The sequence below is a fragment of the Ursus americanus genome, chromosome 4, assembly GCF_024610735.1.
Source record: "Ursus americanus isolate L20-20 chromosome 4, mUrsAme1.1.p, whole genome shotgun sequence".
Taxonomy (NCBI): Eukaryota; Metazoa; Chordata; class Mammalia; order Carnivora; family Ursidae; genus Ursus; species Ursus americanus.
The window spans coordinates 37,573,184-37,598,890 of record NC_142130.1 but is presented as its reverse complement, the minus strand read 5'-3'; the positions used below and the strand labels follow the sequence as shown (position 1 = coordinate 37,598,890).

Below are 25,707 nucleotides of genomic sequence, written 5' to 3'. Positions count from 1 at the left end.
GTGCATATAAGAGTCACTACGTTGTACACTGAAACTAATATAACACTGTATGTCAACTATAATTTTAAAAATTTGACATTTAGTGGGGGCGCGTGGGTGGCTCAGTCGTTAAGCTTCTACCTTCGGCTCAGGGTGTGATCCCGGTGTTCTGGGATCGAGCCCCACATCAGGCTCCTCCGCTGGGAGAGCCTGCTTCTTCCTCTCCCACTCCCCTTGCTTGTGTTCCCTCTCTCGCTGGCTGTCTCTATCTCTGTCAAATAAATAAATAAAATCTTTAAAAAAAATTTGACATTTAGCAAAAATATTTCTGCTTACATATGACAAAGGACTAATTTTTGTTTAAAATACAAACAGCTCATTAATTATGACGTAAGTCAATATAAAAAGAGTAACATTCCAACAGAAAAAAACTGAAAAAGGACATAAACAAATGGCCAATAATGGTCCTACCAATGGCCAATAAAAATTAAGATATGTAACCCCATTCATAATTAAAGATACATAATAAAAATAACAATGAGCTACCACTGTTCACCTATCAAATTGGAAAAGAAAATTCAGTATGAGAGGGGGCACCTGGGTGGCACAGCGGTTAAGCGCCTGCCTTCGGCTCAGGGCGTGATCCCGGCGTTACGGGATCGAGCCCCACATCAGGCTCCTCCGCTGTGAGCCTGCTTCTTCCTCTCCCATTCCCCCTGCTTGTGTTCCCTCTCTCGCTGGCTGTCTCTATCTCTGTCAAATAAATAAAATCTTAAAAAAAAAAAAAAAAAGAAAATTCAGTATGAGAAAACTAGGTATTGGAATGGGGCCACGTCCAATATGCACCGTCACACACTTCTGGTGAAAACCCAAACTCTTACAACCTTTTGGGAAATCAATGGGCTAATATATTCATCCCAAAGCAAAGACATACGGACATCCAACTCAACTCAGCAGTGCCATTTCTAGGAATCACGTGTATGAAAATGTGTGTCTATTCATATGAACACACAAAGACTGTTGAATATTTGTGGAGAGCAAGAAATTAATAATAATCTACAAGCCAGGAAGTAAAGACATGCTCAAAAACAAAACAAAACAAAAGCCCACATTAATGGGATATGCCAAAGCAGCACAGAAGCTAACTGAAAAGAGCTCCCAAAGGCCAAAGCTGAAACAATCTGATCAATAAAATATAGTATTCAATTATAACCCGAAGTATAAAACAAATGAGTCCACATGATATAAATTAATGACTAAAAGATTAAAAGATGGGGAGAAAAGACAATCTCTTAACCAGAAGAAATCCAAATAATTTATGTAGCCAATCTGCTCTTAAGGAGAACGAACTCCTCCCTTTTAGGTGTGGGCTGTGCACAGTGACTTCCTTCCAGAGGATAGAGCATGCAGAGGGGGTGGGTAGGGGGAGTAACTTTACAGTGGAAAAAACTGAAAAATGTGAAATCAGCCAGGTGGTCAAGGCTAATAATAACAGCTACAAGTTGTGCTGATACTATGTGCCCTTGATATGATGTGATGAAATGGCACTGTGGACTTTTTCCAAATAACCAGTTTATTATGAGATAAACATTAAACAAACTCCAATAGTGAGGCAGCCTACCAGTACTCCTCAAAACTGTCAAGATCATCAAAAACAAGAATGTCTGAAAAACTGCCAGTCAAGAGGAGCCTAACAGACATAGTTAACTAAACATAATGTGGTAACCTAAATGGGATCATGGAAGAGAAAAAAGACATTAGATAAAAACTAGGGAAATCTAAATAAACTATGGAATTTAGTTAATAATAATGTACTGATATTGATTTAATTGTAATAAATGTAACCTTACTAATATGTTAACAATAGGGGAAAATTGGGTGCAGTGTCTGTGCATATAGACATAAAATGCCATATTGTTATATTTTGGGGAAAAGAGGGGCAACATGTTAAAAATGATATGAATATTATTACATTAACATGTGGCATATGTTTGCATACAGGAAATTTACCTCTATAGGAAGGATTTGAGGATTTAGTGATCAGGGTAAAGATTTTACTTCTATCTACCCGTCCCGTGTTATTTCAATTTTTTTACAATATGCATTGTAATAATATTTTAGTGTCACTAAAATATTACAATAATATAAAAACAAGGTGGTAATTGATATTCAAAAGAAACTCCTAGATTTACATCTTCAAGCAAACAACAGTTATCATCATATTTGGTATTATAACCTTTATAATTCATGAAGAGGTCTTGATAATTCATCTACCTCAAGAATTTTACATTACCTATATATTCATTCTCTAGGTCTCACTCTCACCTAAAATGTCAGCATTTCATCAGCAAAATGTTCATACAGAATGAAAATACCACTTTAATAGAATACAATTTTAAAGAAGAAATAAATTGGGGTTATTTAGGCAACCTTTTTATTTCTGTAAATAAAATTCTCTGCTATCAGTGATTTTCACAAAGGAAGGTAAGAGAGAAGGAAAAGAAATGGAGTTGTATTTTGTAAACCAGACCATGTATACACTTAGCTATAACTCTGTACAGCATTTCTATATGTACACCATTTCCGTAACTTGAGATTTCATTTAATTAAAAAATAACAACAAAAAATTCTTTTCATCTAGGGGAGCTGACTTGACCCAAACAATCACTTAAGAACCCACTTCTACATCCCCAGCCTCACCTCCCACTACTATCACCATACTCCTATAATTTATGTACCAGAAATTTCAAAATACTTGTATTTCTTCTACACAGACTATGTTGTTTAACCTCACCAAGCCTTTCAAACATTCTGTACATCTATTTTTTTTTTTAATTTATTTATTTGAGAGAGAGAGAGAGAGCACAAGCTAGGGAGGTGGGAGGGGCAGAGGGAGAGGAAGCAGACTCCCTGCTGGGCAGGGAGCCCGAAGTGGGGCTCGATCCTAGGACCCTGAGATCATGACCTGAGCTGAGGCAGACCCTTAACCCAGGTGCCCTTGAACATCTTCTACTTCTAATTTGACACATACCTATTATCTAAAGAATTCCTGAATAAGTATCACTTCTCCTACGTAATTCCTTTGCTGACGCTTCTGGATAATTTATTCCTTTTCTCTATAGTACTTCGGTTCATAGTCCAAATAATTGTTACTCCATGTGTCATTCTACAGTGTATTTCTTTTCCTGTCTTTTTCAAACTCATTTAAACAAACCTTATACTTCGTCTTGTACGTAAAACACTATATAGTGCCAGTAAACCGAAATGAACTTCAAGAATCCAGAGAGAGTAGGTGATTGGAAGAACACAGACTTTATAGATGAAGAGTCTACATTTGAAATTGGCTCCTGTGGTTCGTTACTAACTATGGAACTTTGAGCGAATTATTTAATTACACTAGACTTTGATATTCTCAAAGATAAACTTATAATAAAATAGTACTATTACCTACCTTGTAAGCACCAAGATGACTAAATGAGAAAAATGCAAAATATACATAGAAAAAAGCACTTTATGAATCATAAGATTTGACAAAAAGTTTAGTGTTTTTATTCATGATTTAAGACATTATATAATAATCTCTACAGTAATCAAAAGAATATCTCTAAGAATATGAATCTGATAAAAATTATCATATATATGGTATATTATATTTATTTGATGTTTTTAAGTATCTATTTTGATATATGTTTTATAATATTTTAGTACAATAGTACTAATTTATTGTGCTTACTTAAAATTTATTTACTGATGAAGTAAACAAAACAGAAGACAATCAGCATATGTTCAATCATTACTTTTCAGTCTATCCCTCTACAATACAATATGCACCCACTATAGCTGGAAGTCTCTATTTTATTCATTTTTTCTACCCAGCATAACAACTTCACTAAGCAGTCCACAAAATGTAGAAAGAAAGTGGAGAGCAGGACTTCTGGAATGGCAGAGTAGAGAGCACATGAGGTCTCCTCAGCAGAACAAAAATTTAACTGGTAAAATGAATAAAAAACAATCATTTGAAGTATCTGGTAATTTTTATAAGGGCATACAGCAAATGAAGAAACAAATCTCAATAAGAACAGCAAGAGTCTGTGGCATTTTAGTAAAGACCTGCTCCCTTACCCTAATATCCTACTTCCATGTCTGAGAAGCTCTATTCAGTACTTACTCCAGACAGGTATGGTCAATAAGATGGGTAGCTTCCTCTCCTCTCAGCTCTAGTCTGGGGCTATGGTCTCACCCCGGGAGGGACAGGCTGTGTCCCAAGATGCAAAAGATCTATTCAAGTTGGGCAGAGCCAAGAGGACTGTGTCTCCCTTTCCCCACCCACTCCCCAAAAGTAAGTCAGAAGCTCTACTCCAGGCATAGCAGGCTGGGGACCTGAGAGTCTCACCTTTAACTTGCTCATACAGCAGAGCGCCCATGCTGGGAATGGCAAGGTTGAAGAACAGGGGCTGCCACTGCCCATCCTCCACTGCCCACTGATAAAGTGGGGGTGTTACTCTAGAAAAAGTGAGTCTTCACACCGAGTTCTAGTGCAGTAGAATAGGGATTCTGTCCAGAGGGAAAGACAGGCTAGCTCTGCCTACAGAGACTTTTATTTGTCACACAGTAGGGAAAACGTCATGCCTATGGGCATTGTCTAAAAACAATGGGGATCCTTGTGGAGGATGGGTAGGTCCCTGCAAATAGGCAAGGCACCAGAAGTTGAAGAGAAACAAGAAAAGAGAGAGCCAAAAGAGCCTACCTGGCAACAGTCATCTCTGGAGGTCATTAAGGATATGCACAGGTGCTAGGTTGTGCAGGATGTGGGGGAGACTTGAAGCATTCCCCAAGTTGTACACAGATATATCAACACAGAGTAAAAGCATTACTGGCATAAGGGATTTACAAGCAACCTCAAATCAAACACGGAACAATAAGCTACTCTGATCCAAGAGCAACTTCCAGGAAATAAAATCATATTCATCCCTGGCAGTCAGAAAGAACGTGAATGCCCAAGGCTGCACCTTCTCAGGAGCAATCAGAGGAGAAATTCTAAGCCACTCGTAGCTGGTTCGATCTGTGGCAAATATAGACTCTGGTTTTTTTTTTTTTTTAATTAAAGATTTAATTTATTTATTTAACAAAGAGAGAAAGGGAACACAAACAGGGGGAGTGGCAGAGAAAGAAGCAGGCTCCCAGCGGAAGAGCCTGACGTGGGGCTCGATCCCAGAACTCCGGGATCACGCCCTGAGTCGAAGGCAGACGCTTAACGACTGAGCCACTCAGGCGCCCTCAAGACTCTTAGAACTGAGAAGCGGCACCCACGTCACTCACACATGCAATAGTAAAGGATAAAAATATAACTGGCTAAGGGAACTCAAAGTACAACCTTTGACCAATCAGTGACATTAAAAAGAAGATCTCAAATCAAGAATCTTAACTTAAGAAACTAGGAAAGAAAGGGTAAAATAAACCCACAGCAAACTGCAGGAAGGAAATGATAAAAGAGAACAGAACAGAAATGGGTGATTTACAGAACAGGAAAACAATTGAAAAAAAAAATCAATGAAACCAAAAGTTGATTCATATAAAAATAAAACAACAAGAACAACAACGACGAGAAAACTGACAAACTTTTGGCTAGACTGACCGAGGGGGAAAAAAAGACTCAAATTATGAAAATCAGGAATGAAAGAGGGGACATCACAGCTGACCTTATAGAAATAAAAAAAATAATAAAATAAGGGGAAAGTATGAAACACTTCGTGTCAATAAGTAAAATAACTTAGATAAAATGGACAAAATACCAAAGTGGACAAAAGAAAAAACAGAAAATCTAAATATACCTATTACAAGTAAAGAAACTAAATTAGTAATTTTAAAACTTCTCACAGAAAGTACCCCAGTATATAGACGGCTTCATTGGAGAAACCTACCAAACTTTCAAGAAAGAATTAATACCAGCTCACAAAAACCTTCAGAAGAAGAAGAAGAAGAAGAAGAAGAAGAAGAAGAAGAAGAAAAAGAAAGAAAGAAAGAAAGAAGGAAGGAAGGAAGGAAGGAAGGAAGGAAGGAAAGAAAGAAAGAAAGAAAGAAAGAAAGAAAGAAAGAAAGAAAGAAAAGAAAAGAAGAAGAAGAAGAAGAAGAGGAGGAGGAGGAAAACACTTCCCAATTCATTCTAAGAAGCCAGTATTACCTTGATACCAAAACCATCATGGGGTGGGGAGGGGGGGGGAGATGGACTCATAAGAGACTACTAATCAATATCCCTTATGAATGCAAAACTCCTCTAAAAAACTACTACTCAGCAATGTATAAAATGAATATACACCATGACCCAATGAGATTAATTTCAGAAATGCCGAGTAGGTTTTAGCATTCAAAAAATTAATGTAATTTGACAAAATTCAACATTCCATGAAATGCTAAACAAACTAGGAATAAAAGGGAACTGCTTTAAACCTGATAAGTGACATCTATAAAAAACCCACAGCTAACACCATACTTAAAAAGAAAGACTAAATACTTTTTCCCTTCTAAAATCAAGAACAAAATAAGGATGTCTGCTTTCATCTCTTCTCAACCTTGTCCTGGAGGTTCTAGCTGGGGCAGTGGCAAAAAAAAAAATAATAGGCATCCAAGACATTATATTTTGATAAAAAGGTCAATTCATCACTTAGATATAACTACTATGCACATATAATGTATCAACAACAGAATCTCAAATATATAAAGCAAAAACAGAATTGAAGGAAGTAATGGACAATTCTACAATAGATGGAGACTTTAATACACCCTTTCAATAATGGACAGCACATCTAGATATAAGAGCAATAAAGAAATAAAAGATCTGAACATTATAAACCAAAACGATATCTATCTATCTATCTATCTATCTATCTATCTATCTATCTATCTATATTTACATCCCCAAACAGAAAAATACACATTATTCTCAAGTGCACATTGGATATTATCCAGAATAGGCCATATATTAGGCAACAAAACAAATCTCAATAAATTTAAAATGGATGAAATCATATGAAGTATCTTCTCCAACCATAACAGAAACTAGAAATAAATAACAGAAGGAAAAAAATAACAAATGTGTGGAAAATAAACATCACTCTAACCAACAGGACAAAGAAAATTAAACAACACACTCTGAAAAATGAAACATTAGAATACACTTGGGATACATAAAAACAAAAATCCAACATACCACCCTCTGAGTGCTATCTTCACTGCACTCAGTGGGAAATTGAGAGCTGTAAATGCCTACATTAAGAAAGAAGATTTCAAGTCAATAACCTAACTTTACATCCTGAAGAACTAGAAAAGAAGAGGAAACTAAACCTAAAGCTAGCTAAAGGAAGGAAATAATATAGACCAGAAACAAATAAAATAGAGACCAAAAAAATTCAAGAAAATCAAAAGCTGATTCTTCGAAAGCTCAAAAAAACTTACAAACCTTTAGCTAGACTGACAAAAAAGACACAAAAAACTAACATCAGAACTGAAAATGAGGACATTACTACTGACCTTACAGAAATAAAAAGGACCAAAGCAGAATACTATGAACGAATGTGTGCCAACAAATTAGATAGCCTACATGAAATCAACAAATTCAAGGAAACACATCAAATATTAAACTAACTCAAAACAAAATACAAAACCTCAACAAACCTACGTAAGAAGGAGAGACTGTATCAATCAGTAATCAAAAACTTAAAAAAAGTAAAGTCTAGGACCAGATAGTTTCAATGGTAAATTCTAACAAACATATAAAGAATTAACAATTCTTCACAAGCTATTCCAAAAAAAACAGAAGAGTTTAAGTGTTTAGATTAATGCCTGGTGTACAGTAAGCATCACACAAATTTTGGCTATTATCATCACTACTACTACTATTATTGTCCTAAAACAAAAGGCTATTTATTCTTTTCTAAAAATTCTCCAAAGTAGACACTGTACAACCTCTCCTTGTTTAGCAATAATTACTGAGTTATTTTTAAATGTTATATTTCTAATACACTGCTCCTGGAGAAATAGACATTCTATGCTAAACAGTACAGCATACTATACAGACCCTGGAGAAAGACTGCCCAGACTCCTAACTTTGCCACTCAGTAGCTGTATGACTCTCAGGTACTTACTTAACTACAAGTGCCTGTTTCTTCTATAAAACGGGGGATAATAACAGTGCCCATTCTTCACTGGGCGGCTATAAGTTTTAAGTGAGTTATAATTACATGTAAAGTGCTGAGAGCAATATCTGATGCATAGGAAGTGCAATATGTATTTGCTATTATTAAATAACAATTTGTAAAGTAGTAAGTTAATGTTTATTAAGTGTTAATTATATGCCAAGTGCTACGATAAAGCACTTAAACATTATTATACTTTTTTTCTAACAAAATCCCTACTGTACAGATGACAAGGGGAAAAAGGCTTACTAAGGTAAGTATCTTGCCTAGTCATACTGCTATCAAGTGGCAGAACTGGGATGTAAACCAAGCTACAAAGCCAGAGTTCTTTAATTTTCAGAATAGATTCACCCCTACCCTTTCCTCTCCAAGGCTAGTGACAAATAGGCATAATCAAGCACAGCATTGTTCTCTCTGATCCCAGAAGCAGTGGTAGAATCTTCTGCTTCTGCACACAGCCCTCTACACAGTTACTATCAATAGAACAAAGTTGGTATGAGGAATGAAATCAGTTTGTCATTCTTGCTATTTACTGCCTCTCATGCAAGTAGATGAGAGTTTTTTTTAAGGAAGGCTATTTCTTTATTATTCAAGTAATCAATCTATGATGAACACAGGTAAAATATTTTCACATGTAAGGTTACTTACAGAAATTTTTCTTAAAAAAAAAATTAATTTAAATAAAATTTGAGGCTCCTGTAAAGACACAATGTGGTTTACATACTATATCCGTCCTTCAGAATCCTAGCAGAGGTGAGGTGCAACTCAGCAAAGACAATGTCAGCTGGTCCCATACCCTAGTTTCAACCAAAGCAACTTTGCTTTTTATCTGTTCTATTTATAGAATAGGGTTCTTCATAAAATTTTGTTTAGGGGAAAAGGAGCTTCTACTGCCAAATATTGATATTGAAAAAACACACAAACTCAGAACTCACAAAAGTATCATAAGCCTAGACTTTCCAAACATTCAAAAATCCCCATTTTTGTCTGGTCAAGGAGAAAGAGTGCTAATTTTTCTGAACTAAATCAGAGTTACTAAAACCTACTGGGTAATCTAAAGTATACTAATTGACTACAAGATGCTCTAGTTACTATAGCAAACACTAATAATTCAAACCAGAAGACTATGACTAAGACTAATTATAATTAGGTCACACCTCTGGTCTCTGTCCTGACTTAATTCCCCCTTCTTTTAGTTACCCTGGTTAGTCCTTTCCCCAGTTACATGCTAAAAGCTGATTATTTACAAACCCTAAAGAAAAATAGTCTTTAAAATGGCAGAGTGGAGCAAAATAAAGACAAGTTCACCAAAATAGACATAAGCCTTCAGTTAATCTGTTGTCAGTGGAAATATTTGCCAAATATTGCAGTAATCCTACTCTTACTTCACCCAGAGCTGAAGAGTGCTTACAGACAAAAATTATGATGAAGCCCTGGGGTAGCTTAGCTACCATTTTAAAATTAAAAATAACAGTGGGGGAATTGTTAGGGAGTATTATGCAGTTCAAAAACTCAATGGAATATTATATAGCCAATAACTATAAATACTATGAGGCAAAATGGAAAATTCTATGAGATCTTCAAAGTTTATAAGTCATAAATAATTACTCATGCAACTATGTAAAACATGTACAAATGAAATAAGATAGACAGATAGATGGATAATGTAGAAGTCAAAAGTCAGGATAGTGAGTGAAAATTTTTTCTTCTTTAGAATTTTCCAAAAAGGGAGTAATATAGGTTCAGAAAGAAGAAACACCAAGAAAGAGAATGAAGGTCACTCAGGACAGATGAGAATTCATACAAAGACTCAGAAAGATCAGATATTCAAAGAAAAATGGGTAGAAACCCAATAAAAGAGGGGTACAGAAAACCCAGAGAATGAGGTTGAAATCCATATAGGAAGTAAACGAGAGAGAGAGAGAGAGAGAGACAGATACCAGAGTTGAAGAGGGAAAAGAAATCTGAGGGGGTGACATAGACCAAAAGAGAGGGACAGAACACCAAAGACCAAGAGATAGAGACCCAGAACCCAGAGTGAAAGAAGCAGAAACCAGAAAGTAAACAGAGACAAAGGCATCGAAGAGACTGAGAAAATGGTAGAGAGGGAGAGATGAGGATGACAATAAGAGAGTTATGAAATATTCCCATATACATCAACTAAGTCTTTCACCCTTATAATCCTGAAACACTGAATTCTTCTCTTTCTCCTCCTTACAATTTCTAAAATCGTCCCCGTAATTGCCTCCTCACATCTCCTTTAGGCTCATGTTCTGACCATTGATTTCCTGTCCGGACATTCCCCTAAGCTCTCTGACAACTCCGAAAAGAAACTCTTCATGGAGTTTTGAATCCCAGTCTCTTCACAGAGGTTTTTTTGTTGTTTTTACTGCTTTGCCCTAGACAAAAACCTGGATCCCACCCAAAGGCACTGGCTTCTTTGCAGCTCTCCCAAATGGAGACTGTTCTCACATCCTAGGATCAGCAGGCAATACTTACTGCTGGCTCTTTACTGTCCTGGTTTCAAACATCCCTTCTCCCTTCTCCCAGAACTCCTAAGAGCTCTACCACATGGCTACACAACTCCATCAAAGCAATCTTGTCAGTATCCTTTCTCTACTTAGCACCGCACTCCCCACTGCCACCTAGACTACCACCTATGAAATCATACGTGCATCTACTTAATGGGAATTTCTATTTGTATGTCCCAGAGGCATCTCGAACTATTATTATTTCCTCCCCCCAAACTCTTCTAATATATACATATAGGCAGTACATAATGCTTCTGTTAGAAAAATGCCTACCTAATACAGGACTGTCATATTCAGAGAGAAATCATCTTTAAAGATTTGTAAGAATTTCCTAAGACATTTAGATCCTTTTCTAAAACATAGTTCCAAGTTCATTCTCAGTAACCTACTCATAAGAGTTAGAACAGGTAACTACAAACCTGAGCTCTCAACTCGAGAGCTGAACCCATCTTCACATATGGGACATATTAATTTACTACCTGGTCTCTTGAGTGATGTCAGCCCTGCCAGAACAATTCAGAAGAACGGAAGTAGAGACCATGAGTAGGGCAAGAAGAGATCATTTTTTTGGTGGCTAGAAGATTATGGGAGGTCCTGAACCTGTGTATTTCTGCATATGTTCAGAAAACCTTTCTTTTTTGTTAAGGAAGGATCGTTATTTTCAGCAATATATCACAACTTTTCTTTCTATTTTTTTTTTTTTAACAAAGCTATCCAAAATTAAGAGGAATTTTTTTTTTCACTTTGGAAAATTTAGAAAGCTCAAGAGAAAGTTCTGAGATAAATAAAACATTAGAAAGTACATTTCTTTTTCATAGTAGACAGAGGTTCAGTGTCCTTCTGGTTAACCTCCCTTAATGTCTTCTCAATTGCTCTGTATCTGTAGACCATTTATGATAAGCAGCTCTGAATAGCAGCAGGGAGGAAAATCCATCCTCTGGGGTACACAGATAACAGTCCACCGTCACTCCCAAGGCAGGATTAAGTGAGGGTGAGGAAAGACTGTGATCAAGGCTTTCACCAGACCAAAACTAGATAAACCTTTTGATGCTGCCACAAATAGAGTCTTATATTCAAAAGTTTGACATTCTTCCTTTTCTGCTCTTTATCTTGGTAAGCATTAAATGAGTTAATGTTTGTAAAGTACTAAAAACAGTGTCTCCTATACAGGGAAAGCTATATAAATAAAGTAATCATGAGAAAATGTTTAGGTGATTTGTAAGGAGGCCTTTGCAAGCCAATCTCCATGTAATCCAGTGGTTCACAGAACAAATAATTCTGACCTTTACTTTCCTCCCTGGGGTATTATAATGTCTTGCATCTAATAACAAAAAGTCATGAGGATGCAAAATTCCATTATAAGAGTGCTGTGAACATAACAGATGTTCCATAATTTTATTTGGGAAGGGACAGGAAAAAGTAAAGACATGTCAAAACAGATAAGATTAAAGACATAACAGGCAGTTTGCTAGGCTTAAAAAAAAAAAAAAAAAAGGTAGCATGAACCTCATAACGTGCTTTAGAAACAAAAGTGCTCAAATACTTACAAGGGCTTACAGTCCCTGATACAAGCACCTGAGAAACAAGAGTCACTAAGGAGCCAATTTGCTAATTACAGTTGCTAAAACATTAGCTATGACTGACACAAACACATACAAATATTTAACATTTATGTATCTACAGGAAGTATATCACAATCATGGCTTAATACATAGGTACCTTCCCATATTACAGGCTCTGACATGAAAAAAAGAACTTGTAAGGAAATAATCTAAATAAAATTTAATGGAAAATGATTAAACACTGGTACACTGGGCAATAGTTATATGAAGTAAAAAGAATACCGGGCTTAGAAATCAAGAGGAATTATGGATTTAGGAACTTTAGATAGTATATACCAGAAGTCTGAGGTCCAAAATATCAAATGGACTTATCCAAAGTCATATTTGTTCAGCCAAAAAGATTAAGTGGTTTATTATTTGCCCTGCCTTCTCACCCAAACCAATGAAGTAAAAAATGTAAGGAAAATATTGAATCTGGGAAGAAAGGAGAGTGAACAGGCAGAAAGAAGCAGGTAAAACAGAAGAAACTGACTTTCTGTGCTTCCAAACTCCAGTGAGCACAACGACATTAGTTACTTTCATCATCTGAACAGAAAGACAAAAAGGGACGGGAATGCACAGCACAAAGTCTCCTTTAATTATCTTTTGCTTTCACAAAATTAAATATGATCATAAATAGTGACCACTTACAACAAGCTCTGTAATATTATACCTTTCTAACTTTTTCCCTTGCCAAAAATAGGTTAAACTTGCCTCCTTATGTTTAAGTCTCATTCTGGTCCTAACCATTCCTGTTGCCCCTTTCCCTCCAATACTTCCACTTAAAATGACATCATTTTCCACCTCTAATGAACAGGTGGAACTATCATGGGGCTCCAGAAGCACATAAGGAACACAGAAGATTTAAAATATGTATGTATATATATAAAGAACTAAAGACAAATATTCTAAAAAAAGAAAATTCTTAAAAATTCATTCCCTTTATTATTTCATAAACAATTTCTGATATAACTAATGATATTCAATGATTATATCTTGAGCTCAGAATCACTATGGCCTGTGTTTTAGAATTCTTCCATTTAATTAGCAAAACTGTTCTGCTAGTTGGGCTAGGGTGGGGGGTGGGGTGGAGAATGATGACTATTTTTAGAAGAATAACAAGTCTATCACAATATTCAGTACACACTTTCTGCAAGACCTACCTTCTCACCACTTGAGTAGAAGAAATAACGCAATCGGACTATGTTACAGTGATCTAGCTTTCTCATGATTTGGAGCTCTCGGTTCTGAAAAGGAAACACATGAAAATATTTTTTAAAGGATAAATGCTATTCACCATATTGACTAAGATTCTAAGATCTCATTACATTAAACACTACAAAGAGCAGGCTATGGGTATGTTACTAAAAATTATGGTCTAGGGAGTAGGGGCCTGGGCAAAATAGGTGAAGGGGATTAAGAGGTACAAACTGCCGACTGTAAAATAAGTCATGGGGATGAAAAGTAAAGCATAGGGAATATAGTCTATAATACTGTAATACACTTATCATGGTAATTTCATAACTGTTGAATCACTACATTGTACACCTAAAATTAATTTAATATTATATGTCCACTATAGTTCAATTAAAATTTTTAAAAATTAAAAAAATAACAAAAAAATTTTAAACAAAATAAAAAGTATGGCCTATAGACCAATGCTGACCTGCAACCTATTTGTTACTAGTCTATGTTACTAGTCTACTACTTTCTACTACTCTGAAATAAGATAACTACAGAAATTGAGAATAAGTACTTAGAATGTTTTATAGCAATTTGATAGAATAATTTCATATCTGTGAATTTTATAATAAAGAATGGGGCCTATATTTTGTATTTTTTTAAATTTCACTTTTCTAGTAACTGATTTGTATTATATTTTACAAAAATATCAGTCTTCGATGAACTGGAAATCTTTAAAACTAATATTTCACCACTGTTTGAGAAGCAGTGTGTATAGTATGTAAGAGATATCTGGAATGAGCTATTACTACTGTAATCTTTCGCAACTATAATAAAAATCTAACTTCTCACTAAACAAATGAATTTGGGTGCAAAGAGCTCTTACAAGCCATACTATCTTCCACGATACAGTAAAAAAAAAAAAAATCTGAGAGCCCATAAGAAGGGCTCAGTTGCTAAGTTAAAATATGGCATACTAGAAATTGTATGGTCCTGACAAATTTACAGACCACACAAATCATTTTTTCCTTTGGGGAATTTCAAAGTTATGTCATTCTTCGTGAAAAGAAAGCATTAAATAATACGATGACTTCTTAACAACATAAGTTTTTGCAGTAATAAATGTGCAGAGTATATATTAACAAAGAAGATAAATTCCAAAAGTATACTTGACTATCAGAAGTCCAGTAAATAAAGGCCAAATTACATAACACAGAGAAAATATTACAAAGTACTAGCTATATGGACAGGAAATATAAAATTTCAAAATTCTGGAAGAGCTACAAAACATAAAGTTATATACCTGGGAATCTGCAAGGAAAAATGCTTTATGGTCAGAAAAAAGGCCAAAAAAAGAGGGGTTGAGGATTGCACAGCAGATGAGGAGCCTAAAAAGCAGAACTGTCCTAGAGCAGAGCGGGCTCCAGTTTTTAGAAGATGGTACCAGAAATATGCAAACGTTTCTCCTCCTCTAGAAACTTTCAACTGTCTCTATAATTGTTCTAGCATGTCATCTCAGGGAAACTGGAAACTCGAAAGGACTTTCCTCTATCCCTTTAAATTGACCGTGAGAGCTGGGTTCATGTACAGTGATATTTAAAATTCTTTCATAGGGGCACCTGGGTGGCTCAGCTGGTTAAACAGATGACTCCTGGTATCAGCTCAGGTCATGATCTCAGGGTCCTGGGATGGAGCCCCACGTCAGGCTCTGCACTCAGTGGGAAGTCGGCTTAAGGATTCTCTCTCTCCCTCTCCCTCTCCCTCTGCCCTTCCCTCCACTCGTGCTCTCTCTCAAATAAGTAAATCTTTTTTAAAAAATAAAAAAAAATTCTTTTATAGAACATCAATCTTTCATCCCATTACTTGTTATAAAATGTTTATAGCTGAAGCAATAAACAAAAACTCAGTACAGTATAATTGCTTTAATAAAGATAACTCAAGTCACATTCTGAGTTCTAACTGTGACAGAGGAGAACACAAAAAACTACCAACTTCAAAACTGTGTCTATTTGCATTTTAAACTGATGCTAAGTCTGGAAGTATGTCTATACTTTGCCAGTTCACATCTATATAGCCAGTTTTGTGGAAGAACTGCTAGTAAGCTAAGACTCTGCTCTCATGATACACAGACATTAAGATTGTTTTTCAACATAGCCAACTATGTTAAAATAAGCTCTTTTTCCAGACTCATTAACCAAGTTATAAAAGAGAACTATTAAATTCTCAGATAACAGAAGTTATATAAGTTTATGCATACTATATTTTACCAGAAAGAATGCATAAGTGAAGCAAATACATGGACCTAAATATTCATCTACCCTTACTCTTTTGACATATTCTATTCTTTTTAAAGTCTTAAATTTTCTCATCTTAAAATTCCCTAAAAGGTCTAAAATATAAATTTCACAGAGCAACATTTATAAGTATTAATCATGCCAACATTAGGCAAAGTTAATGCCTGACTGCATTTAAATATACAACTATTACAAGCCTAGCCATTGTTTCTAAGTCATTCTTTATTAATTCACTAATGAAATACTAATTCCATAAAAAACACCGTTATTCTACAAATATTGTACACCTGTTCTATGCCAGGCATCATTCATAATGTTAAGGATATGGCAGTGAACAAAACTAAGTTCCTATCTTCATGAAACTTACAGTCTATTGAGGACAGTGAGGAAGAAGCAGTATTATTTTCACATACCTTAAGGAGACAGAGCATGATATAGACAAGGAGCTATATTTTGGATAGGGAAGTCAGAAAACACCTCACAAAGGAGGTAAGATCTGAACGCAAACCTGAATGATAGGATGATGACAACCACGTGAAGATACGGGGGAAGAGCACTGCAGTTTATAGGAACCTCCAAATGTAAATGGCTAGAGGTGGACATGACATATTCAAGAAAAAGCTAGAAGAATAATGTGATTGCAGCACACTGAGTAAAGGAAGAGAAGAAAAGTTCAGAAAAGGCAGGCAGGGGGTATGTCTATAAACTTTTTTTTTAATAATTTTTATTTTGTTATATTAGTCACCGTACAGTACACCCCCCGTTTTTGATGTAATATTCTATGACTCATTATTTGCATATAATACCCAGTGCACCATGCAATATGTGCCCTCCTTAATACCCATAACCAGCCTATCCCAATCCCCCACCCTCCCTCCCCTCTGAAGCCCTCAGTTTGTTTCCCAGAGTCCATAGTCTCTCATGGTTCATTCCCCCTTCTCCCCCCCCCCCTTCATTCTTCCCTTCCTTCTCCTACCGATCTTCCTATTTCTTATGTTCCATAAATGAGTGAAACCATATGATAATTGCCTTTCTCTGCTTGACTTATTTCACTTAGCATAATCTCCTCCAGTCCCGTCCATGTTGCTGCAAATGTTGTATAATTGTTCTTTCTGATGGCTGAGTAATATTCCATTGTATATATGGACCACATCTTCTTAATCCAGTCATCTGTTGAAGGGCATCTTGGCTCCTTCCACAATTTAGCTATTGTGGACAATGCTGCTATGAATATCGGGGTGCATATGGCCCTTCTCTTCACTACGTCTGTATCTTTGGGGTAAATATTCAGTACTGCAATTGCTGGATCATAGGGTAGCTCAATTTTTAACTTTTTAAGGGACCTCCACACTGTTTTCCAAAATTATAAACTCTTTTAATCATGGTAAGAAACTGAGTTTCATATTAAATGTAAAGGAAAGCCAATGTCATTTTGATCAGGAAAATGACATAATCTGATTTACCCTTTTAAAAAGATCATTCTAAAAACTGAGAGAATAAATTTGATGGAGAAAGTGGTTCAAGACTTCTGTTTTCATCTATTAAGTTTGAAATGTTTACTGGCCATCCAAGTGCAAATACTGTGAGGCTCAAGGTAGAAGAAGTTGAAGCTGGAAATACGCATCTGAGGGTCATCTTCATAAAGGGAACTTAAAGCAAGGGAACCCAATGGCATCACCTAGAGAAGAAGTTTAGACCAGAATACATAAATAAATATTCAGAGGTACAAGAAGTGGATCACACGGAGAAGTAATGAAGTAGGATGAAAAATAGGAGAGAAGGTTATCTTAAAACCAATTTAAAAAAGTTTTCAGAAAAAGGCAGTGACCGCTTATGTGAAAAGGTGCTGAAAGGCTGATTAAGATGAAAAGAGAAAACTGATCATTGGAAAGGGTAAATGCAGGATGCCAGTGACTTGCAAAGGTGGCTTCAGTAAACAGTGGCATCAAAAGCCTGACTAGAGTGAATTAAGGTGGGCTTGGAAGACATAGGGGAAGGTGTAAGAAATTAGAAAGTTTAAAAAGAGGCAGTATTTCCAGCTACAGTGGAATAAAGAGATTGATAAATCCGTTCCCCCTCAAAACACCTATAAAAAGGACTACACTGTAGGGGTGCTTGGGTGGCTTAATTGGTTAAATGTTTGACTCTTAGTCTCAGTTCAGGTCATGATCTCAGGGTCCTGAGATCCAGCTCTGGGTCGGGCTCCTCGCTCAGTGGGGAGTCCGCCTGAGAGACTCTCCCTCCTTCTGCCCCACCCACACATTCGGGCACAAGCTCTCTCTTTCCCCCCTCTCGAAATAAATAAACTTTTTTTTTTTTTTTTAAAGGACTACACTGTAGAAAACACCATTTCAAGGCTCTGGAAATCAAAGGTGACAACAAATCAAGTAGCATTTACTCTTGAGAAGCTGCTAGACACCAGAAGTGGGATAATGGGGATAAGTGGCCTTTTTGCCAGGGGATGCTTCCATCTCCAACCACCACTGCCCAGCTCAGAGATTGAGAAGGTTTTACCCAGGCAGGGTTGCGCACGAAAACCAGGAATTTTGCCTGGAGAGGGAGCTACCATCATTTAGAAAAGAGAGAAAAATCCATGTCCAGTGGCACTGGCAGTAAAAATGGCATATCTGATAGGAAACAAAGTGAGAAAGCTCACAGCTCCGTTACCCTGAAGATAAAGTCCCAGCTGAGGAAAATGACAGACTCGGCAGAACACTAAAATATTTAACAGGAAGATCCTGGACATGAGATGCACAGAAGGGCTAAATAAGCTCTCCACATATTCCTGGCTGACTGAAAAGCTGTGCACTTATGCAGGGGAAACCCAATAGGGCCTCAGAGAAAGTAAAAGCTGAGGCCAACTTAAAACTGGCCAAATTTTAAATGGACGCCCCCACCCATGTACAGAATCATCAAAAAATGATGGAAGCCTTGTAAATTCAAGATGTTTGAGCACAATCTCTAACCAATAACTGCCTGCCCACTAAACTATGCAGACATAGTCAGCCACTGAAAAATATCAGGCTAAAAAATTAAAGTTAGAATAAAAAAATTTAACACAGAATTTAGGGGATTCAAACTGTGAAGGTAAAAGATCCTACAGATTAGATGCAGGTAAGTTACAAAAAAAGAAAAAAAAAGGAAAATTCCAAAATAACAACCTTCAGGAAGATTAAAAAAAAATCAGAATCCAGAGTTGCTACAAATATATTATCTGAAATGTCCAACTGTAAAAATATTAAAATTTTTTTTAAAAAAGGAAGAAAAGAAAAAAGAAAATGTGAGACATACAGACAACAGAAAGAGCTGACCTACTCTTAGGTTAAAAAAAAAAAACAGCTAATAGAAAGTGAGTCTAGGTAGACACAACTGTTGGATTTAGCAGACAAGAATACAAAGCAGCTATTCTATTGAAAAACATAAGGACCTAAAACCACGAAACTCCTAGGAGAAAACATAGGGAGTATATAAGCTTCCTGGTATTGGTCTTGGCAATGATATTTTAGATTTGACAGCAAAAATTAAAAAGTGGGACTACATCAAATTAAAAAGCTTTTGTACAGCAAATAAAACCATCTACAAAATGAAAGGCAACCTATGTAATGGTGAGAAAATATTTTCAAATCATATATGCAATGGGGGTTAATATCCAAAATATATAAAGAATTCATACAACTCAACAGCAAAAACACAAGCCAATTAAAACTGTGCAAAGACCCGAATGGGCATTTTTCCAAGGAACACATACAAATAGCCAACAGGTAAATGAAAAAGTGTTCAACATCACTAATCATCAAGGAAATACAAATCAAAACCACAATGTGATATCACTTCACACCTGTTAGAATGGCTATCATCAAAAAGATAAGAGATGAAGTGGTGGTGAGGATGTGGAGAAAAGGGAACCCTTGTGTACTGATGGTAGTAAATTAAATTGATGTAGCTACTACAAAAATTAGTACGGAGGTTCTTCAAAATATTAAAAACAGAACTACCATGATCCAGCAATTACACTTCTGGATATATATCCCAGAAGTGGGTATATATCTGGGTATATATATCTGACCATTATCTTGAAGAGACACCTTACTCTCATATTCACTGCACATCATTCACAATAGCCAAGACATGGAAGCAACCTAAGTGTCCATTAACAGATGAATGGATTAAAAAAATGTGACATAGACAGACAGGAATATCATTCAGCCAGAAGAAGGACATCCTGACATTTGCAACACGGATGGACCTTGAGGTCATTATGCTAAGTGAAATAAATCAGAAAAAGACAAAATAGCATATATCACTTATATGTGGAGTCTAAAAATCCAAACTCACACAAAGAGACAAGAAGGGTTGTTACCAGGGGCTGAAGAGTGCGGAAAAGGGGAGATGTTGGTCAGAGTACAAACTTCTAGTTATAACATGAATAAGTCCTGAGAATCTCACCTTCGCCATGGCAACTATAGTTAATAACACCATACCGTTTATTTCAAAGTTGCTAAAAGAGCAGATCTTACATGTTCTCACCACAAAAAGAAATGGTAATTATAAGGTGTGACATGTTAGTTAGTGGTATGGTGGTAATCATTTTGCAATATGTAAGTACATCAAATGAACATGTTGCACACCTTAAACAAACACAACGTTATATATCAATTATATCTCAATAAAGATGGGAAACTTTTTTAAAATATAGAATAAATATGTTCAAAGAGTTAAGGGAAATCATATATTAAAATTAAAGAAAAATACAACAATTATGCAAGTAGGAAATTTCAATAAAGAAATACTAACTTTTTAAACCTGGAAATACTCAAGTTGAAAAGTGTAACAAAGTCAAAGATTCACTATGGGCTCAAGATAAGATTTGAGATGACATTTAAAAAAAAATCTGTGAACTTAAAAACAGAAATAAATTATCCAACTGAAAGAACAAAAGGAAAAAAAGACTGCAGAAAAATGAACAGGGCCTCAAAGGCCTAATGTAGGATAACAGCACACCTACCAACATATGTACAAAGGCAGCATCAAAAAAAAGAGGAAAAAGAAAAAGGAGGAGAAAAAATATGTGAAGAAATAACTGCTGAAAATTCCCAAAATTTGATGAAAAACACTAATCTGCTGACCATAAAGCTTAATGAACCCTAAGCAAAATGAACCCCAAAAGGATACATACAAAGTGATTCACATCTAGGCACATCACTTTTGAACTGAAGCCATAAAGAAGAAAATCATGAAAGAAATAACAAAAAATGGTTTATAACATACATGGAAAAAATAATACAATAAACGGCTGACTAATCATCAGACTGATGAAGGCCAGAGGGCAAAAAAATAAGATAAAATTTTAAAATCCTGGGGCACCTGGGTGGCTCTGATGGTTAAGCATCTGCCTTAGGCTCTGGTCATGATCTCCAGGTCCTGGGACCAAGCCCCATGTTGGACTCCCAGCTCAGTGGGGAGTCTGCTTCTCCCTCTCCCTCTGCCTCTCCCCTGCTTGTGCTCTCTCTGTTTCTGTCTCTCTCTCAAATGAAAAAATGAAATCTTAAAAAATAAACAACTAAATATCCTGTCAACCAAGAATGCTATATACAGAAAAATTATTCTTCATATGTGAAAGGAAAAATACATTAACAGATTTATTTTTATTTTTTTAAAGATCTTATTTATTTGAAAGAGAGAGAGAATGCATACAAGCAGGGGAGTAGCAAAGGGAGAGGTGAAGCAGGCTCCCCGCTGAGCAAGCAGCAGGACAATGTGGGGATGGATCCCAGGACCCCAGGATCATGACCTGGGCTGAAGGCAGACCTTAACCAACTGAACCACCCAGGTGCGCCCCCCCCCCGCCGATTTATTTTTAAGTGGAGAATATTCTACAGGAGAAGACCTGACTTTAAAAAATACTAATGCAAGCTTCTCAGACTTGCATTAAATAAATGACATCAGGAGATAATCTGATCTACAAAGAGAAATGAGAGCACCAGAAATGGTAAATATAATTAAGAAAATATAAAGACTGTATAAATATATTTTTTCTTTTCTCCCCTTAATTTCACCAAATACACATATTAAATAAAGCAATTAAAATAACAGTATATTATTAGGTTTATAACATAAATAGATGTAACACACATGACAATAATGGTAGGAAAAGAGGGACGGGAAAAAAGTAGCTGTATTGGTGGAAGGGTGCTATGTTTTACTGGTATTAAGTTAGTATAACCTGAAGCAGACTGATAAACTGAAATGTACACTGTAATTCCTAAAGCAACCACTAAGAAAATAATTTTTGTACTACTACTAAAAACAAAACAAAACAAAACAAAACAAAACAAAACAAAAAACCAACCCTGGACCTACAACGGTACCTTAAAAAATGAAGGCAATACATGCGAGCAGAGGAACAAAAACATGAGAGAGAAACAAAATAAAGAGCACCATGACAGAGGTAATTCGAATCATAACAAAAACTACAAAATATGTAATTAAGCACACAATCAAAAGCAGAGATTGTCAGACTGGATAAGAAAGAAAACTCCAGCTACATTTTTTCTACAGTACACATACTTTTTTTTTTTTTTAAGGATTTTATTTATTTATTTATTTATTTATTTATTTATTTATTTATTTATTTATTTGACAGAGAGAGAGAGAGAGACAGCCAGTGAGAGAGGGAACACAAGCAGGGGGAGTGGGAGAGGGAGAAGCAGGCTCCCAGCAGAGGAGCCCGATGTGGGGCTCGATCTCAGGACTCCGGGATCACGCCCTGAGCTGAAGGCAGACGCTCAACAACTGAGCCACCCAGGCATCCCTACAGTACACATACTTAAGATTCAAACAGCCTGAAAGTAAAGGATGGAAAAAGATACACCACGCAAACAGCAACCTAAAGAGATCTGGAGTGGTAATGTTATTAGCAGACAAAGTAAATTCTGAGAGTTAGAGATTTTCCCATGTCCTACCAGATAAAGTCTAAATCACTTCATATTCTAGTTCCTTCTTATTAGCTTCATCTTACTTCCATTCATAACCAATGTGATCATAACTAGATTCCACTTCTCACTCTATTATTTCATTCCCAATTCTAAGCCACTGATCACACCATCACTGGAATGTTTGCACCCTCCCTCCCACCTACACACATTCTACCCATCTTTAAAGTTCCTATATAACTCCCACCTCTTTCACGAGGCCATCCCCAGCTGCTCCAACTCACCAATCTTCTCTGATCTCTAAATTCCTGCAGCACCTAGAAATATTTTGGAATTTATTAAATACTCTCTCAGTTCTTTTTTTTTTCTTCTTCTTCTTCAAACTAGAGTTCAATGGCATTATATAAAAGAATACTTCTCAAAAAGTACCTTATAGAAATCAGGTATTACATTGCAGTGACTATAGGAGAAACATACACACCCACACCCACAGCACTTGTCCAACTAACTCACTATATAAATGCCTAACAGGAAAAGCTGAATTTTATATCTTCGTGTATCAGCCACAGAGCTCTCAATACTCTGGTTACTTTGTCTTTCACAGAGTAAATTCCCGGTTTCTGTAATTGCTTCTACCTTACAACTTACTATAAACCCATATTTTCCAAATTGTGGGTTCAGACAATCAGGACTGAGAAGGGGGTGGTAAGGAGAAGAGAAAAGAATAAGAACTTTGGGGCGCCTGGGTAGCTCAGTCCTTAACCATCTGCCTTCGGCTCAGGGCGTGATCCCAGCATTGCGGGATCGAGTCCCACATCGGGCTCCTTCGCTGGGAGCCTGCTTCTTCCTCTCCCACTCCCCCTGCTTTGTGTTCCCTCTCTCACTGGCTGTCTCTCTGTCACATAAATAAATAAAAAAAATCTTAAAAAAAAAAAAGAATAAGGACTTTACTATATCGAGATTTTGGACTTTTTAACCAAACTTATTTGTTATTTTTCTGTGCACTGGGTTGCATGTAAAACGTATTTCTTACTATACGATCATAATTAAAAACTTAAAATCCATTGTAGAAAAACAACCTGTCTATATAAAGGTAATATTTTTCCAATATAGAAAAGATAAAAAATTATAGGTAAACTAAATTCTTATTTACCATTCCCATCTAAAAAAACAAAATAACTGCTCAAGATGGAATAAACAGCACACCGATATAAGAAAACCTAAAAGCCACATTTAAAAAAAAAGTTATCCTTTTGGTTTAACCAATAGTCATTAACATATATCCTCCTCTAAATAGACAGAGGCTACATTCATTTTTACATCATTTGACACCTCACACTTCAAGAAAAGGGGAAAAAAATAACCTTCCAGAAGCACTGAGTCAAGGGATTCCCAAAAGGGTACTTTATGTACCCTTATGTCAAGCTCATTAAAGGAAAAGCTAACTTTTAGGTGAAGTAACAATCAGCAAACTTAATAATACCGTGGATGTATGATAGGCAGCATATGGCTATCATCTTCTCTTCCTCACCAAATTTCATTCTACCAGATCTTTCCTACCATAGAAAGCTCCACTTCCATAAAATATAGTAAAGTAGGACTGACTTCTAAAGTTTTGCTTTAAAGGCTATTTTTCTGAAACACATCTTCTTCTTCAAAAAAAAGACTATCCAAGGGTGTCTGAGTGGCTCAGTCAGTTAAACGTCCAACTCTTGGTTTTGGCTCAGGTCATGATCTCAGGGTCCTAAGATGGAGCCTCATGTCGGGCTCACATGCAGCAGAGTCGGCTTGAGATTCTTTCCCTCCCCCATTCTCTCTACGCATGCGCACATGCGCTCTTTCTCTCAAATAAAATAAACAAAATCTTTTAAAATAAAAGCCAGAGTTCCATCACCCTTTCCTTTAATCACACTAGGACTGAAAAATTGTTTAATCCATCTCTAAACCTTTGATTACACAGTAAATTCAGATGGCCCCCAGAGACCCTACAATTGGCTAGAATATCATCTCAAAATAACTCCATGTGTACAACAATTATTTTGAAGCCAAATATGCGTCAGAGCCAGGACTCTGAGTGTGTAAAAATTCATAGTCCTTAAAGATTTCATATTCTAATGGGTAAGCCAACTCAACAATTACAATACAAGGTGAAAACTCTAGCTCACTCGGAAAGTGCTACAGGTAAATGGGGATTGGACCTAAGAAAAATTTGCTTATTTGTACCTTGAAAAATTCTGGAAAGGGGCCTGGTGGAAAGTCTAAAAAGTCTGAATACTACAAGCCATAAAGAAACACTGATCTGCTCTAACAAGAGATTTGATTTGGGAAGATTGCTGGGTATGAAAAAAATCTTTTTTAAGGAAGAGAAGATAAATTAAATTAGGACCTGCATTGAAGTAGAAAAAGTAAAGACAGAGGAAGAGAACGACAGATCAACTGAGAGGCAGATCAACAGTTATTTGACCACTTGCTCCTAGTTTGGTAACTGGAAGGAGGGGAGTGATTACTATCAAGCTTCTGACTCATGTGACTATTAACATGACAGTAGAGTTCACTGTTATGGAAGAGGAAAGGAATGAGTTCAGTTTGGGACACGTTTATTGAAATGACTGAAGGACACAGAAATGGAAAAGTCCAGAAAGCAAGCTGATATGTTCATCTTATCCTCTAGCAAGAGGTCTAGATGGTTCTTAAAGCCACAGGAGTAGATAAAATTGCCTGTAAAATAAGAAAAATAAGTAGCCAGAGTCTCCAGCAGCAGAGAAGTCTATAAAGGACACTAATAAACTGGTCAGGCCGTATAACCTGGACAGTGGTATCACAAAAGCCCCAAGACAGGTAAGACATTCCCAAGAAGATCCTGGAGAATATCAACATGTAGGCAGACAGATGAAAAGGAATCATACAAGAAAATGAGAATGAGCAAGGCTGTAAAAGATGAGCCACCAAAATAACACCCTAGAATAAGGGTCAGCAAACATTTTCTATAAGGGGCC

At 36.3% G+C, this 25,707-nt stretch overlaps 1 protein-coding gene across 2 annotated transcripts in view; it reads right to left on the bottom strand.

The window, feature by feature from the left end:
- The window catches only part of GSK3B (glycogen synthase kinase 3 beta), a 201,072-nt gene that overhangs the window by 100,174 nt on the left and 75,191 nt on the right, over window positions 1-25,707 (bottom strand). For both annotated transcript variants that reach the window (XM_045785098.2, XM_045785101.2), the window contains exon 3: window positions 13,467-13,550. In XM_045785098.2, the coding sequence (XP_045641054.1) occupies window positions 13,467-13,550 (84 nt within the window). The remainder of the gene's footprint in view (window positions 1-13,466; window positions 13,551-25,707) is intronic.